Below are 19,124 nucleotides of genomic sequence, written 5' to 3'. Positions count from 1 at the left end.
ATTAAATTGTCCTTGTCTTGATGCTGAACAGGCTTTGACAAGTAGGAGAATAGAAATAGAATTATATAGTTGGGAGAATTAAGGAATCGATCAGATCAGTTTTTCAAAATTTGTACCATGAATAATGATCCGTTTTCACTCAAATTTCCAGATTATCTTTAATTGTACATCTAGCATTATAGTCACTACCTTAGCACCACTATCTCTCATCTGAACAATGTTACAAAGTCCCTTTAACTCCGTTTCGTTGACGATTAGACATAGACGAAAGACTTCATTTATGTCTATCTATTATTTAAAGGAATTTAACCAAACTATAAAATAATTATCTAGGAACAAATCTTTCCATTTAAACAAATTATATACCTCTCTTTAGAAATCTAACCATCTTATTGGTCGAAATTGGAATCGTGATTTTAGCCATGCCCGCCTAGCGGTCAATAGTATTTAAAAAGATGCCCGCATGCCCGCCTACCGGTCAGTATTTTTTTTTTTTTAAAGATGCCAGTTGCCCCGTGTACTAAAACAAGCCGCATAAATGAATTTTGCTGAGATCCCCATTGGTTTACGTGTAAAAAAATTCTTTGAGCGAGCGCGGATACCATACATTTTTTGTGCGATTTGGTCGTTACAGTTTAGGTTTTATAATCATCCCTGAGATCCCCATTAGTTTAAGTGTAAAAAGGTTACTTTGTGTGAAAGCTGATACAAAATACAGTGCAGTGTGTGTGCGGTTCCCGAATGATCTTAACATTCAGGAAACTTTCCAGCAAAGGTATACAGGCAGTGTCTCAGATTTTATATGATGTTTTAACCAGGCTTCACTCAAGAAAATGATAAGGTTAAAATTCTCTGTAGATTTGTTTGTGAATTCGGTATATAAAAGATATATCGACTGCTCTAATATTCGAAGCATATTTGTTTCTTGATATAACGGACCATTGAGCCTATAGAAACAGCGATGCCTCTCATAGCAGTCAATATATCTATACTATTACATCATTTGGAAATATGATTTAATACAACTTTTCGTGAAATACAATCTTCCACATAGACATACGTCTCGTCAACGGCTCCAACAATGCTGAAGGAAGAGTGGAGATCTTCTACGGTGGATCGTGGATGACCGTTTGTGATAAAAACTGGGATCTGTTAGCAGCAAGGGTAGTCTGCAGAATGCTGGGGTTCGACGGAGCCTTGGATGCGACACGATCCGCAAGCTTTGGGCAGGGATCTGGTGGTATTCTCTATGTAAAGTGTTTTGGGACAGAAGACAGCCTGGCAGACTGTTATCGTGTATCGGTCGTCTCATCCTGCAAACATAAATTAGATGCAGGTGCCGTGTGTTACTCAGGAGGTACAAACTCTTTTGGATCTTAGGAAACGATCAGTCGGATATTTGTAAATGGCATACTGTTCATATTGCATTAAAGTGAAAATGTGAAATTCTTTTCAGGATATTTACTCATTGATACATCTCTTCCTTTTAATTGAAAATTCATTGAATGAGAAAAAGCATTATGTTTAAGAAGATGAAGTTAAGTCTTTTTTTATTATTGCGTTTGACTTTGAAAACTTGTCCAGGCATTCCTTGAAACTGAAGTAACATGTAGTCTTATTGCTCTTGCGGACCCAATACATTAACATTAGGTTCATTTTAATTCATACTCGATTTTTTTTTTTTTTTTTTTTTTTTTTTTTTTTTTAAATAATTTAGCCCACCCGAACCCATTCGCGGTTCTTCTAGTCGGTGGCGCCAGCGATGCTGAAGGCAGAGTAGAAGTACTTTACGATGGATCCTGGGGAACTATCTGTGATTCATGGTGGGATCTGACAGACGCAAGGGTGGTGTGCAGAATGCTGGGGTTTGATGGAGCCTTGGACGCACCGGGATCTGCACGATTTGGTCAGGGATCTGGTCGTAGTCTTCTAGGATATGTAAATTGTGATGGAAATGAAGACAACGTAGCAGACTGTGCTCATGCAGGAATTGGACGTTACTCATGCAGTCATACAAGGGATGCAGGAGCCATCTGCTACTCAGGACGTATGTTTTTTCAGCCTTTTAACTTTGTTAGTAATCCATCTACCCCACAATGACTTTTATTGATTGCTTATTGGATGAGCACGAACATCGGAAGAGATATATATAAATGACTTTAACAATCTATTTTCACCGTAGTTTGAAACAATGAATTATTTATTATTATTATTATTATTGGATAAGCACGAACATCGAAATAGATATATATGAGTGACTTTAACAATCTATTTTCACCCTAATTTGAAACAATAAATTTCGATTTATAAACGAATAAAATTGTTGAACACACAATCAAAATCTTTCACCGACATTAAGGTTTTACGCCTGGTCGTTTTTTTTTTTTTTTAAGGGAGACAGGTATTGTTATAACGGACTATACATGATACTGCTCAAAATTTGTCCCCCCCCCCCCCCTTCTCCTAAATAGACGTTTTCATTTCGTCTTATCGATGACTTGCTTGGTTAACAATTATAACCAAATCAGAATAATTTTCTCATTAGTATTATGTTTTTAATAGTGCCGAAAATGCGTTTTCCCTTCTAATCGTCTACAGCTCACCCTGAAAAGTTAATTGTCAGGTAATACTGACATGATATCGAAATGTGATCGATGTCAATTCATTTGTGATTACCCTCATAAATGTTCAGCGAACTTATGTTGAAACGTGTGATATCATCTCAAAGGATCTATTACGTTCTTATTCTCTAATATAGTCCATCCAAATCCATTTAAAGTTCATCTTGTCGGTGGGTCTAACGAAGCTGAAGGCAGGGTAGAAGTGTTGCAGGACGGATCCTGGGGAACTGTCTGTGGTGTTGGCTGGGATCTGAGAGACGCGAGGGTGGTGTGCAGAATGCTGGGGTTAGACGGCGCCCTGGACGCACCGAGATCTGCTAATTTTGGTCAGGGCTCTGGTCGTATTCTATTACAGTATGTCAACTGCGACGGAACAGAAGACAACCTAGCTGATTGTGCTCATGCAGGGGTCGAACGTTACTTATGCAGTCATACAAGTGATGCAGGAGCCATGTGCTACTTCGGAAGTATATTTCCTTTTCCCACATAACCGAGTTGTGTTAATTGTTTGCATGCTTAAAGATATAGGCCTTGACCAGTTTTGGAAACGCACCCCACTCAAAAAATAAAATGGAAGCTTGTATTACCAATCATGTGAAAGAATGTGTTTTTACTAATACGTGATGATACAAATTTTGCCGGGAAACCGTCTACTATAATGGATATATTTGGTAAATTATTATATCTATCCGGACTGGTTAGATATCTCGTAGTCCCATATACATCTTTTTGTGTGCAGTGCTTGTAACTTTACCAAGACTGGGCCAAATTTCTTATCCTTTTAATGATTCCAGAACCTTGCAGTGCACACCAATACTTATATGCTAGATGATCAACCTTTTCTGATCGATTCCACAACGTTCCTTTCACAATGCAATGGCATGACCGGAAGTGGTCTATACCTTTAATAGATCAATAAAAAAATACTCCAGAGCTAAGTGTCTTACAACTCAATATTCTTTCTCACTCGATGTGCAAATGGTCTAAACAAAAACTCAAAAACTTTGAATCCCCCCCCCCCCCCAAAAAAGAGACTTTCTAGTTTTATGTGTCTATAGAGTACCGAAGCTGTGACATCATACAAATCTGTTTTGGGATTTTTTAAATGTTTTCTTCATTTTCCGAAAGAGCTTCGAAAATAATGTAAAAATGTCGAAGACCAATTTAATATGTTAAGTATTGGCTGATATATGACCATCTGAATACATAAATTTCTTATAGGAACTTAGTGTTATATTGAGAAATTCCATTTCTATACTTTTGATGACGTCAAACTTCACCACGCTATAACGTAAGTCAAATGCAACCACACCATATTTCGTAATTCTATAGCCATTTGTCTTTTTGGTTTCGGTACAAATTATTTTAAGCCGAAAATGCGTGTTTGGTAGATAATTGGAACTTATAAAACATTTTCGCATACCTCGGTATCATTAATATACATGTGTTGATTGTAGGAAATACTACAAATAATCTTTCTTCAAAACTATTTTACAATTCTATTCAAAGCTATTATATTAGACAAAATGCTATCCTAATGCGGTATATATATCTTTCCTTTTCACGTGTAGCTCATCCAACCCCATTCCAAGTTCGTCTTGTCAATGGATTAAAAGATGCCGAAGGCAGAGTAGAGGTACTGTACGATGGATCCTGGGGAACTATATGTGATGACAGCTGGGATCTGAGAGATGCGAGGGTGGTTTGTAGAATACTGGGTTTTGATGGAGCCCTGGACGCACCGGGATCTGCTAGGTTTGGTCAGGGCTCTGGTCGTATCCTGCTAAAGTATGTCAATTGTGACGGAACTGAAGACAACCTGGCTGACTGCACTCATTCAGGGATTGGACGTTACTCATGCAGTCATACAAGGGATGCTGGAGCCATCTGCTACGCAGGACGTATGTTTTCTTTGTACTTTATCATTGCTAGTAGTCTAGCTACCAGACAATGATTTTCATTGGGTGCTTATTGGATGGGCACGAACATCGGAATAGTTATGTATTAGTGACTTTAAGGATTTACATTCCTCTCTTTAACAATTGGAATTTCGATGTATAACCAATTTCAAAATTGAAAATTAACATACTTGACAATTTGCTAGTAATCGGTCGTTTTTTGTACGGGTGCAAAAATGGTTTTAGCGGATTTTACATGATAATGTTCAAATAAGTTTCTCGAAAAAAAGGTATTTTAATTCCGACATGACGGTTTTGTATGGGAAGCAATTACAACCAAAGCATAAAAACTTCCCTTTGTCTACGCATGTATATATTAAGCCCAATATGCAATATATCTCTTTCATCCTCTACGGCCGGCATTACGTTTTAAGTAAATTGTTACGTAGTTCTTATAGGACATCTAAATGGAATCAATTGCAAATGAATTATAAGTGCCCTCATAATATTTTATTGAAAGTGAAAAGTGTGGTAATATCATCTAAAACGACCTTTGTGCCACTCTCTTCTCTACTAGTCCATCCAAAACCATTTGAAGTTCGTCTTGTCGGTGGGTCTAACGAAGCTGAAGGCAGAGTAGAGATCATGCACGATGGATCCTGGGGAACCATCTGTGATGACAGCTGGGATCTGAGAGACGCGAGGGTGGTTTGTAGAATGCTGGGGTTTGATGGAGCCTTGAACGCGCCAAGATCTGCTAGGTTTGGTCAGGGCTCTGGACATATAATTCTAGATGTCCTCGGATGTGACGGAACAGAAGTAAACTTAGCAGAATGTGCTCTTGCATGGGTTAAAGGTTACTCCTGTGGCCATACAAGGGATGCAGGCGCTGTTTGTTATTCGGGAGGTAGGTTTTTTTTTTAAAGGCTAGTCGCTTGAGTAAATATGTCTAAATATTAAAATAGCCTGCATATACCCCTGGAGATATATTTTGCATGTCCTGTAGTCAGCCATTGAGGTCGGCCGCAAGAAACTGACTTCCGCAAACAAATGAGAATTATTGGAGGGTTTCCTTACTTCGATATTCCACCTTAATTTTTTGTTTAATAATAAAGGGATTGCTCTTCTCCAAATATTTCTGATCACGTGTAGTGCTCTAAACCAATCCATGTATTTTTTAAAGAGGAGTGCATGATTACATTTCCTTGTAAGAGTATGTACATTTTATTTGATAAACCTATTCTGCTTTTCATCCTAACCATTCATTAAACACAACAGGGCCATTCCTTGTTCGTCTTACCAATGGAACCACCGATTTAGAAGGCAGGGTTAAGGTTTCGTATAAGGAAAGCTGGGGTACTATTTGTGATGAAAAATAAAATTAAAGAGATGCAAAAGTAATTTGTAAAATGCTTGGATTGGACGGAGCTTGGTTGTGCTACGCCCGGTCACGGACGTGGTAAAATCGTGTTTGATTACGCTGGGTGCAATAGCAAAGGAGACACTCTTGTCGAGTGCTATCATCGAGGAGTTAAAAAGTGTGAACATGATAGTGATGCTGGTGCCATTTGTTGTATAAAAGGAACGTTGTGTATTTCAAAATATTAGAGTGCAAATACTAGTTGTCAGCCAAATTGAGTCATATAGATGTTACCGGGAGGTTTCGCGATAAAGATACCTGCAATTGGTCCTATACCTAGGCATGCACATTACGGTTAGGTTCCATGACACATGCTCCGCCGACGATTGCTCCGCTGACATTTACTCCGCAAAACGCGACAATTGCTCCGCGACATTTGCTCCGCGACATTTGCTCCGACGTCAAATGCTCCGCCGACAGGTGCTCCGCCGACAGTTGCTCCGCCGACAGTTGCTCCGCCGACAATTGCTCCGCCGACAGATGCTCCGCCGACAATTGCTCCGCCGACAATTGCTCCGCCGTCAATTGCTCCGCAAAACGCGACAATTGCTCCGCCGACATTTGCTCCGCCGACATTTGCTCCGCCTGAAGCGACACTTGCTCCGCCGACATTTGCTCCGCCTGAAGCGACACTTGCTCCGCCGACATTTGCTCCGCCGACAATTGCTCCGCCGACAATTGCTCCGCCTGAAGCGACAATTGCTCCGGTGACATTTGCTCCGCCGACAATTGCTCCGACGACATTTGCTCCGCCGACAATTGCTCCGCCGACAATTGCTCCGACGACAATTGCTCCGCCCAAAAAGTGTCCCATTAAATACAAATGCTACTAGTACTACGACAAATGCTTCGCCGACAATATTTTTTTTTCACGGGTTGTTTTTGTTTCTTTTTTTTTTCTTCATTTTCTGAATGCATTTCATGAAATTATGTAAATGAAATGAAATGAATGAATGTTGATGATGTGGGAGGAAAAAGCAGTTGCCTAAAAGTCATTTCGAATATACTGAAATAACTTTCCATCTATCACTGTACGTCCCACATAATGTACACTAAACACTCATTACATGTCATGGGAAGTTTTTTTTTTTTTTAAAGTAGAGCAGCAAGCCACATTCCCCAATACGCGCATACCTCCTAGTTAATTTCAAACAGCTCATCAATATGTAAGACCTGAAATTACCTCAATGAAAGAAGACTAATAACATGAGAGGAAAGAAAAGAGCAAAGAAGACAACCGTTTTTTGCTATTCCCCATAATGTTTTATTTAAAAAAATAAAAAATAAAGTTATAGCTCCTTACGCAAGTTCTCCGGCGAAAGATAATTACTCTGCTCAAAATCTGTTTCATGTATTACTCATTAGCTGATCCAAAGCTCAAGGCTATCTCTCTCTCTCTCTCTCTCTTTCTCTCTCTCCCATGCTCCTCCTTTTCCTGTTTACACCGTTTTCTTGTCTTCTTTGCTCTTTTCTTTCCTCTCATGCTATTAGTCTTCTTTCATTTCCATCACTTCTTCTCTGCTCCCCCTCTCGAGTTCTATTTCTCTCGTGAAATTGACACGTAAAGTAATACAATCATGTAGTACATTCTTGTTTAGAATAATATTTTCAATAATATCCAGTCCATTTTCTAAAGGTTTCTTTCCTTTAGTTAAGTGTATGTAGCTTTAATATATATATATATATATATATATGTTAGTGTGTAAAACACTCCGTTTCATTCGAGTACTTTGTTTTCACTGAATAATTTAAGGGACTCACGAAGCCACCGGAAGAAGAGCAATTGGCTTATCATGAAGAACTAACATCAAACTGCAACAAAATGATTTGTATAAATGTGAATAAGCAGAAAGGCTGCCATCTCATTTTCCCGTCTGAATGGGTTCTCTTCCTTACGTGTATAAGTGCCCTTATTTTCTAAACTTCCGTGATGACCTAGTACACTGTATAATGCTTTACCTAGTAAGATGTATTGATCGAGGTAATTTCAGGTATTACATATTGATGAGCTACTTGAAATTAACTAGGAGGTATGCGCGTATTGGGGAATGTGGCTTGCTGCTCTACTTTTTTTTAAAAACTTCCCACGACATGTAATGAGTGTTTAGTATACATTATATGGGACGTACAGTGATAGATGGAAAGTTATTTCAGTATATTCGAAATGACTTTTAGGTAACTCCTTTTTTCCTCCCACTTCATCAACATTCATTCATTTCATTTCATCTACATTATTTCAAGAAATGCATTCAGAAAATGAAGAAGAAAAAAGAAACGAAAAAAATAGGTGTAAAGAAAATATTGTCGGCGAAGCATTTGTCGTAGTACTAGTAGCATTTGTAGTTTATGGAACACTTTTTGGGCGGAGCAAATGTCGTCGGAGCAAATGTCGGCGGAGCAATTGTCACTTCAGGCGGAGCAATTGTCGGCGGAGCAATTGTCGGCGGAGCAATTGTCGGCGGAGCAAATGTCGGTGGAGCAAATGTCGGTGGAGCAAATGTCGGCGGAGCAAATGTCGGCGGAGCAATTGTCGCTTCAGGCGGAGCAATTGTCGCTTCAGGCGGAGCAATTGTCGGCGGAGCAATTGTCGGCGGAGCAAATGTCGGCGGAGCAAGTGTCGCTTCAGGCGGAGCAAATGTCGGCGGAGCAAATGTCGGCGGAGCAATTGTCGCGTTTTGCGGAGCAATTGACGGCGGAGCAATTGTCGGCGGAGCAATTGTCGGCGGAGCAATTGTCGGCGGAGCATCTGTCGGCGGAGCAATTGTCGGCGGAGCAACTGTCGGCGGAGCAACTGTCGGCGGAGCAACTATCGGCGGAGCATTTGACGTCGGAGCAAATGTCGCAGAGCAAATGTCGCGGAGCAATTGTCGCGTTTTGCGGAGTAAATGTCGGCGGAGCAATCGTCGGCGGAGCATGTGTCGGGTTACCTACGGTTAGGCTCAGGTTACCATTACACCGGTTTAGCTTCTTTATTATAATTGAAAATAATTTAAACATATAACATCGCAAGATTTGGTTTCTTTGGTATACTTAGTACTTGCCAATTGGTAACACTTCAGTGACTTGTGTTAATAAATATACCAACCCTACTTACCACTGTCTGTGTTGACCAATGTTTCATGTATGGGTTTTGTAACGAAAATCAATCTTCATCATATATCTCATAGTTATTTTGTGTAGAGAGTGCCAGTAAGTTGTTAAAGTAAAGTTGATGGCAACTGAATAAATATTTTGCACACATTCTGTCAAGTATAAAATTCTTTTCATCTTGACCGTCTAGATCCATTTCAAGTTCGTCTCGTCAATGGATCAAACGATGCTGAGGGAAGAGTAGAAGTACTTTACGAAGGATCCTGGGGAACTATCTGTGATGACTCGTGGGATTTAAAAGATGCGAGGGTTGTTTGTAGAATGATGGGGTTCAACGACGCAACAGCTGCGCCTACTTCTGCAAAATTTGGTCAAGGACCTGGCCATAGTTTTCTGACATCTCTCGGCTGTGGGGGGAATGAAGATAGCTTGGCAGATTGTTTTCATGCAGGTGTAAGACGTTCTCATTGTAGTCATATTAGTGATGCCGGCGCTTCTTGCTCCTTGGGAGGTAAGATTTTAATATGGAAAATCTTATCATCATTTTATATCCCAGCTTGATTTTCTTGTGTTAATGGAGATGAGAATTTCATTTTTTTATAAAACTGTCAGATTGATATATGTTTTACAAATTTCTACATGTGTTCCTGTATATTAAACTCTTTTTTTTAAAGCTGTGGCTAAAGTAATTTTTAACGCATTATCCTTACATGTGTTTGTCAATTGTTACCAAGTATTTCCAACATACCGTTCTATGAAATAATTTGTTCAGAATTGCGTTGATAATCGCTAAACATTGTTAATAATTTTCTGATTAGATTAACATGAATCTGTATTTATTTGCTTTACATTTCAGTTCGACTTGTCAATGGAGCCGATGGATATGAAGGAAGAGTTGAGATACTACATGAAGGGTCTTGGGGGACTGTATGCGACGATTTATGGGACTTGGACGATGCTAAGGTTGTATGTCGACAGTTAGGATTTGATGGTGCTGTGGCTGCTCTACCCCTAGCCAGATTTGATCAAGGTCATGGTGAAATCTTTCTAGATGGTGTTCAGTGCAATGGAACAGAAACCAACCTCAAAGACTGCAAGCATGATGGGATAGGTGTTCATAGTTGTGTACACAAGGAGGATGCCAGTGTCATATGTGAACAAGGAGGTAATACCATAAATCCGTCATTAAAAAAATGACTAAATTATACATTTGTAAACACGGTGATGTAACACCTGGGAAACGTCATTATGCATATACACAATTTTCCGGAAATAAAGATTACATATATAGACCGTCACTCTGTAATTGGAATAAATCCTAAACATGGCGGTTTATGAAAGCTCCTGTTGTTTTCAAGCGCGTAGCCAGGATTTCATTTTAGGGGGCGGTAATGAGCACGCAAAGCGTGCGAATCACTTACAGAGCGCGCTCCCTAGGGGGGTGGGTGCAGGGAGGGGGGAGTTTCACCCCCCCCCCCCCCCTCCCGCGCGAAGCGCGGAAGCTTTGAAAGAAGACGATTCGTTGTACTTTTCTCGACTCATAATCCTTGTCTGAATTCAGTCCGTCCCCCCTCTCGCGCGAAGCTTTGACGTTTCATCAAAATATTAGAGAAAAGTGACGATTCGTTGTACCTAATTTCCCGACTCTTAATCCATATCTGTATTCAGTCTCCCTCCCGCGCGAAGCACGGAAGCTTTGAAAGAAGACGATTCGTTGTACCTTTCTCGACTCATAATCCTTGTCTGAATTCAGTCCCTCCCCCCTCTCGCGCGAAGCTTTGATGTTTAATCAAAATATTAGAGAAAAGTGACGACTCGTTGTACCTAATTTCTCGACTCTTAATCCTTATCTGTATTCAGTCTCCCTCCCGCGCGAAGCGCGGAAGCTTTGAAAGAAGACTATTCGTTGTACCTTCTTGACTCATAATCCTTGTCTGAATTCAGTTCCCCTCACGCGAAGCTTTGACGTTTCATTAAATTATAAGAGAATGAAGACGATTCGTTGTAACTTTCCCGACCATTAATCCTAAATTTGAACTCAGTTCCCCCTTCCCGCGCAAAGCGCGGAAGCTTTGATGATTCGTTTGACCGTTCTCGACTCCTTTTCCCTTTTTCTTCCTACGTCCTCTTTTTTTTGGGGGGCGACCGCCCACACCGCCCCACCTCCCCCCCCCCCCCCCCCCCTGGCTACGCGCCTGGTTGTTTTACTGAGTAAAAAAGACATCTAAGACATTGAATATTGGAACCGAAGAAGTTCAAATGAAAAAACAAAAATACTGCCACAGGCTTTATTAAAAGATTTCGATTCCCTTTGAACAGTAATATGTTTTTTCTTCTTCATTTGTTGGGGTGGGGGAGACGTTTTGAGATGAATTAATCTCATGCACATTTTTATAAATGGAAAGTAAGGCATGAGTTTATTTATTATTTGTGCTCTCTACATTCTTGTCATTTTCATTAAGATTTATCGGTACATGAAGCCAATTTTTTTTTTTTTTTAAATATCTTTATAGGTTTGACGAAAAACTCAACTAAGCTTTTGCAAATTGGACACGAAACCACGATAGTTCCACCAAGAAAGCAAGGACAAAACTCCAGCACACCTCAACATCCGCTTAACACTAGTAAAATTGCCGTCCGAATGATAATTCTAATTGGACTGTGTATTATATTCTTTAGCAGCATTCTGATCGCATCATTCGGGTACTGTATCTATAGGTTTAAAAAGAGAATAGCTGCTAGGAATTTAGTCACTGAAATATATGTGGACTTGACGACTATGTCATCAATGCATGCTCGGTCACCTGGTTCCGCTTACCAAGACTTGAATGCACCACCTAAATTACCTGAAAGACGGAAAAGTGATGTTTTGGATCACCATTATGAATCAAAAATAAAAGATATAAAAGATAATCATGATGACGATTTAGAAGAGGTCCATGATTATGCCGATATGAAAACTGTTTCCCGAGCACCTCAAACCGATAAAGAATTGGACATAGACGGATATCTCCTTCCGAACACGGAAATACCTTTAAACGATGGAAAGTCGGTATCAGATAATAGGAACTGTGGTTGCATAAAGGACATGCCAAAACCTTCAGATGAAAAAGCAGGAACGGGGCCTTTATCTCAAGGCAATAAGGAAAACATGAAAAACGATTATATGGAAATGAAAACGGTTTACCAAAAGCCAAAAACGGGGAAGGAAATAGATCTTGATGAATATATCCTTCCAAACGCAAGACCTTCGCTGGATGAAGGTGATATAGGAACCTATAAACTGACTCCTGAAAATAACGACAAGGAATCGAACATGGAAATCGATTGTACCGGAGGTGAAGGGAAGGTCCCATTACCGCAAGACACGTCACAGAAAGAGATACACAAGTACATGGATATGAAAACTGTTTGCCCAAGTCCTGCAACAGGAACCCACTCAGATCTCGATGGGTATCTTCTTCCAAGTGCGATGCTAGAGACTAGATCTATCCGAAACAATATCAGAGCAGAATCAGATGGACAATCTGATGAGGACACGGTGCCAGATGAGGAATGAATGGCGGCGAGTCAATGAAAGAAAGATCACAAAGTATGAGCACTGGAAAAGAAGAGTATTGTACTAGCAACTATCGGAAGCAAAGTTGAAGGGAAGTGTCGAGGTGGTAGGTGTCCTGCAGGATGGACAGACATCTTCAAGAATTGGGAGGGTGGAATGAGAGTAGCGATATTGAATGCGCGCGAGAGGAGCCGTCGTCCCATAGGGGCTGTGGCATAACACATATAGTACATATAGTAGTATGCATTTTAAAGAACGGGATGAAACATGGAGGATTCCAGTAAACTAACCTATAAAACAAGGTGGCATCTGAGATTAATATACATAAGCCATATTGACTAAAAGACACACTCTGAAGGAGATAAATATTGATTAGTATGTTATGTATGAACCATTTATTCTTAATTTAGAACAGGACAATTTGTCATGCACCAAACCAGAAATATTCCAGAACCTGTTCCGTTAACACTTTGTTAAAATGGTGGTATTCCTCGTCTTTCGACACAAACATGTTCTCACGACATTTAAACTTACTTTGATGTTTGTAATTTACTAACAGAACCAATTTGTATATAACGATCATCAGATGAAGCAACTTACAACTGAACTAGACCGAGTTCAGAATTATGCAACAAAGAAATAGCCAAGTGTTTTTTATTGGCTCCCAGAGTCATTCTGTCAAAAACGACACTTATTACGTTTGTCGAATAAATTTGATGGTGCTGTTATGTTTGTTGTTCATATCACTAAAACTTATCATTACTGAAGCCCACAGTATTTTATGAAAGAAAATGTCTGCAAAATAACAAGCGAATTAAATGACAAAGAAACTGTTGAAAGTTCTCATTTATCGTAAAAGTGCTAGTTAAATTCATTTCAGGTTTTTAAAAGAAGTCTAAATCCGAGTACTTTATATTTTTATTGTCATCTACAGTTGTGTAATTTGCATGAAATGATCTGATTGTAATTATGTTATCTTGGTACAAACATTTATTGTTTTTCGATTTGTATGCGCCCAAAAACAATGGGATTGAGCGCTTTATAAATTGTATAAAAATTATGTATATATTATTATCAGTATTAGTAGAAGTAGTATTATCAAAACAGGCGGAAAGTGGACCCTATATGTAATTACTCAGTGGTGATTAATCTACATACAATATTGTGTTTGATAGAGATATATTATGAAGTTCAAGTTCTGAATTTGTAGTCTAAAGTTATGTTTGTTTCCAGCCTTTGCTTAGGGTTGTCTGGTCTTTCTTCTTTTTGTTTATATTCGTTCTATATGCTTTTAAATCTTTAAATCTGTTATGTGTTATTGTCTTGTATTGCATATTCATGTAACCAAACTCTCATCTTGCTTTCGAGCACTTTCAATTTTTGTTCATGAGAGGACTATCTTGCAAGACCGCCTTGGTATTTTATGGTACCCTTGATGCCATGTGTGATGATTTGCATCTGTGCTGTAAAATTAATGTTCTGCTTTGTATATGTATATGCTTTTATTTGAATTCAACAGAGTTGAACTTGAACATGATCAAATGCATTGTAAATAAGTATCTCTACGAAAAGTGAAGGAATTTCAAATTGCCTATTTTTAATGGGAAATCCCTCCTTTGTTTAAGATACGTCATTATTTTTTTTAAATATGTTAAATAATCATCGCTATGAAGATACCTTTTTTCACCATATCAACTTCGTCAAATTGTGTATCAACATAATTTTAAAAAAATAAGAAGAAAATCGGTTGGTGAAAAGTAAATTAAACATCGTACATCTTACATGAGTAGAAACGTAAGAAAGTTGAGATTTTTGGAATTGCATAATTATTGGCGAAATAGCAATTAGACTGTGATGTAGATAGGAACAACTCCCAATCTCTGTGTAGGCCTACTCTGATAAAATATTCTCTCAAATTTGCGAAAGTTGTCTAACAGTACATGATAGCGAATTAATTATCAATTTTCTACAAAGTTTAAAAAGATTACTCGTTTAAAAGGTTAGGACTTTGTACCTTTTAAATTTAATTGGTTCAAACTTAAACCATCTGTTTCTCTAATATTCCGTTTTTCCTTCAAAGCAACCCTTGCCGGTATAAAAGATTGAATTTCCCTCTAAGAAAAAAACCGAATCGATACTGGGCCTGTCTCGTGATTCACTTGAAAAAATTGAATAAAGCGGAAGCATAATACACTGAATGATTTAAAACAATTTAACTTCACTAGTTTTCTGGCATGTGTGCCTGCTAAAGGGGCTAAAGCGACTGTACTGTAGAGGCTTTTCAATGTTAATACCCAGCGTAATGACGCTCGCGAGCTCACCAATGTCGACTCATCTTGCATTCAAAGTATTATTGAATTGTACGTTATCATGTTCACAGTCAATGAATATAGCATAACATAGTTTGGAACAGCAGTGTGTAGAACACTAATCATGGGCCATCCGTTCATCTATAGTATATTCATCAATCCTACCCGCAATGTGAATAGATAGTATACCTACGCCTACGCTCTTGCCTTGCAGACTTGTTGAGTGCGACACAGAAAAATAAAGGCCTGAAAACATAAACACTTATGAACTATGGGCTTCCCGTTTTTTATAAAGAAGTAATATACTCTCAAATACGCCATGTCATATGCAGTGTACAGCGTCACTATAAACTACTGTACACGAGTCGTGACGTCAGATGTTGCCCTTGATGGCAATTTGCACATTTGCACGAGGCCCATCTTTTAATATACATATTTTTAATATTTTGTCTTCTTATTATTATACATTATGTCTTATCTGTCAGTCGTCATTTTCTCTTTTTGATTTTTCCAGTGTTTACTTTACTATATATATGTCGTAACAAGTTTTCAAATTACGGATTTATAATTGTATTATTCTGCCACTTTTTGGTAATCTATGCATATATTTATTTTTTTGTTCAAGTCAATACATTTACATGTTACCAAAACCATGTTTGTAATTATTTTGAGGGATCCACATTTTACATGCTTGGGTTTTCAGTGGCTCCCTCCATTTCTTCTGGTTTAACTTAAAAAACTTAAACAAAACTATTATACGGGATATTTATGTATACTTTCCATTTTATACCTTTAAACCATTTAAAGTGTATTGTATTATTGATTCAATTGTATATCTGATTTCTTGTCAAAATAACTGTTCTGTTGGAAGTGAAAAATAAAACTGAATGTATTTCATACGCAATTGACCCATCAATTGCACTGATTCTGTTTATGTCGGATAAAAATTACTACCGTCTAACAGCAGATAGCTTGGTTTAAAAAGAAAAATGTTTTTTAGGGTTCATTTATTGGACATCCCACCACTAACCTATTCCAAGAGATGATGCATTCACATTTTTAAAGGCAGAACAAGCTAGAACTTAGTTTGACAAGCCATATCCATCAGTGAAATATTGTTCCGGTTAGACTTTCTTTCGTAAGTTTCAACTTAATAAATAAAACTTAATGAAACAATGACATCTATGGTAAATATATTACTCATTGCGGATATAGTATCGAAATTAACATCAGTAGTAATATTCATTTGTCTCGCAATGTATGGTCAACAAGGGATCTAAAAGATCACGTTAGTCGTGCGCCGCTGCAACACTTTGTCAGGTGATAAATATAAAGTAAGCAAGTGTGTTTTATACTCTACGGGTGGACCGTCGCACAGTGGGCCAGGGAGGAACCAAAGTGCACCAAAACTAATTTGTTGTGTTGTTTTTTCTTGCCCTGTTGATAGATATAATGTAATACATTGAATAATACCTCAGTAAAATATTTTTTTTTAATTATACAAATAAATCATCAAAAATGAGTTTGGGCGCACTTTGGTTTCTCCCTGGCCCACTGTGTGTCGGTCAAATAATTCGATCAATAATTAGAACAATAACGGACAAGGCCTATTGGCCGAAGCTCACGGTTGCTCAACTAATCAGCGGACCGCTGGCTTGACTCGCCTGCGGTCTGTTGATTGGTTGAGCACGCTATTGTTCCCGCGGAGAGAGATGTAGATATTGATGGATATTTTCTCCCTTGTCAGGACATATCCGAAACCGACGAGAGTGAAAACTGTGGAGAAAAAAATAACCATGGTGCAAATTAACTAAAAATGTACCTCAAACAACTGCTGAACTTTCCAAGAGTTGAAATGAAAGACTGGAAGCTGCGGTGAAACATAATATGGCACATGGTGAATACCATGGATATATGGATATTAACACTGTAGGTAAAATATACATAAACTAAACTAAAGAATTATACACTAAGGAGTATGAGTTAAATTGTTACTAATGCACCTATCTGTAATGTACTTATCTGCAATGCACTTATCCTTCATTTATAATGATGTACATTAGTGTGAGGAATAAAAACTTGCGGATTAGAGCTATATTTTAATGGTATCAAATCACCACAATCGAAAAGGAGTTTTTCCCGCCTCAGTACGATGAAAACTGAAAGTGAAGTCAAATTTGATTATAAATGGAGGTCATAAGTTCTCCAAATTAAATTATAATGCCTCCTTAGTTCAATATCGTCGCAGCTTAATAACAATTAATGCCGTTTTTCTAAATATTTTTTTTAATCAATGGACAGGTACAATGATTAGTTTCATCTTCCACCCGATGATCGAAACTAAGTTATAGGGTAGACAATTTAATCATTTAGGTTTTTCTCCTTTGTGTAACTTAATTCAGGACAAAATGTATAACACTAACACTGACTTTTATGTCAGGTTAACGACAACAATTACGTTATCAGTGTTAAACTTTTATTTAATAAGTTATTAAAACAATCTGATATATTTTTTATTTATAAAAAAAATCTAAATCTCATATGATATTCAGTAATTTACCTCTTTGTGATACTCGAAATAATAGTTTCCGTAACACTTGGTCATGGTGATGCACCTTTTGACATGCTGTTTTGCAGCTTGAAAAGCGCTCCAATTCACATCAGTCTTGTTTTTCCCCACCGCCTTTCACATCGGCGGCGTTCACTTCATGAATCCCCTATTGTCGAGTTATACCACCGGGGCCTGCGACGAGCCTTGATGGTGACTGTCTTCATGGGAGCAGTAGAGTCAAGAGTCACCTGCACGGCAGAGTCAAATTCCAATACGATCTTATTGATAAGACATTCATCAGCAGTCCCATTATCAGCTTCAGGAGCATCAAGTTTAGCCGCGAGCTCAGAGGCAAATTTAGAGTGATCCATGTCTTTGAAGTCCCTGTAGGATATTTTTGTTGATATCAACTCAGGACGAGACAAGCTTAGAGAAGCGCATACCACGTGGTGATCAGAAATATGATTGACGTGAACTTTGTAGTTCATTAAACTATCACCATCTGCACGAGTGATGGTAGGGTCAAGTGTATTTCCTTACCTGTGCGTTCGCTCTGAAATGTCCTGTACAAGACCATTTGCAGAGAGTGAGGATAGACCTTTAGCCACGTCTGATTTCCCTGGAATATCAAAATGAATATTCATATTCCCTAGCAGAACAAGCATACCTGGCAGCAGACTTGCAGCATCGATAAAGTTGTCAAACTATGATAAGAATGAGGAAGTACGCAAGCCATTTTTAGCTAAAGGAGGTGGCCTGTAGATAACGACAAAGTGAATGTCTCTTGTAGTGTTGGATACCAAAGCGTGTTCAAAGGTTACTGTATCTGGAAGAATACCAGGAACAAGTTGCAGATTGAGTTCACTCAGAGAATCCATACCCCCCCCCCCCCCCCCCGAAAAAAAAATAGAGACATTGTGAGCTTCATATGACAGTATACGTTAATCTGAAGTAGTGCCAGTAGAATACCCTGCCTTTAAAGGTCGTACTTACACTGAATGAAAAAGAACAGAGTGAAAATCTTCTCTGCATCAGTATTCTAAAGTGAAAGAGGACAGATTTGTAGTTTCTGAGCGACAGGTTTCGAGCGGCACGCATATTTGGGGGCCAAAACATATAGACCACTATTTGATAACTCTCTATAATAATGACTTGGATTTCTTTAATTATTAAAATGAGGGGCGAAAGGCAAGTAAGATAACAAGATTATTGATATGGACTCAGATAAAAACAAGGGTAGAAAGTTGACTAACCCAGGAATAGAGACATATTACTGACTATTTTAGGAACGGTAAAAAGCACGTGTTTCTATTTATGTTCATTGACTTCCTCAGAGGGGGAGATAGACTACGCTTTAGTTTGAGAATATAGTGTTCATCATTAAAGATTCCACTTAATTGGATATTAAGATGTACATGGATGCATGGCCTTTTGTTAAGTTTCGCTGTAAAGGTTAGGTCGCGGGACGCGCAGCCCAGTTCAGTTTTGTTTTACTTTTAATATGGTCACGATTACTTTTTAGTAGTATAAATTCAATACAAAGGCTTTATTACACTCCGACTTCGGACTTTGGTTTATTCTTCAAAACTATTTAATTTGAACGAGAGATATATGATCTAATGAACGAGAGAGAAAAAAAAACTGAGAAAAGACGTGGATTCAGTGTGAAAGGACAG

At 38.4% G+C, this 19,124-nt stretch overlaps 1 protein-coding gene across 1 annotated transcript in view; it reads left to right on the top strand.

Moving 5' to 3' along the window:
- The window catches only part of LOC578144 (deleted in malignant brain tumors 1 protein-like), a 63,363-nt gene that overhangs the window by 34,151 nt on the left and 10,088 nt on the right, over positions 1-19,124 (top strand). Inside the window, exons 6-12 of the mRNA XM_030995759.1 lie at positions 1,055-1,357; positions 1,748-2,047; positions 2,780-3,088; positions 4,193-4,522; positions 5,097-5,426; positions 9,220-9,438; positions 9,886-10,194. Coding sequence (XP_030851619.1) covers positions 1,055-1,357; positions 1,748-2,047; positions 2,780-3,088; positions 4,193-4,522; positions 5,097-5,426; positions 9,220-9,438; positions 9,886-10,194 — 2,100 coding nt within the window. The remainder of the gene's footprint in view (positions 1-1,054; positions 1,358-1,747; positions 2,048-2,779; positions 3,089-4,192; positions 4,523-5,096; positions 5,427-9,219; positions 9,439-9,885; positions 10,195-19,124) is intronic.

This window comes from Strongylocentrotus purpuratus, unplaced genomic scaffold, assembly GCF_000002235.5.
Source record: "Strongylocentrotus purpuratus isolate Spur 01 unplaced genomic scaffold, Spur_5.0 spur5_scaffold_3, whole genome shotgun sequence".
Classification (NCBI taxonomy): Eukaryota; Metazoa; Echinodermata; class Echinoidea; order Camarodonta; family Strongylocentrotidae; genus Strongylocentrotus; species Strongylocentrotus purpuratus.
The sequence above is the reverse complement of the archived record's forward strand: the minus strand, read 5'-3'. Positions and strand labels throughout refer to the sequence as shown.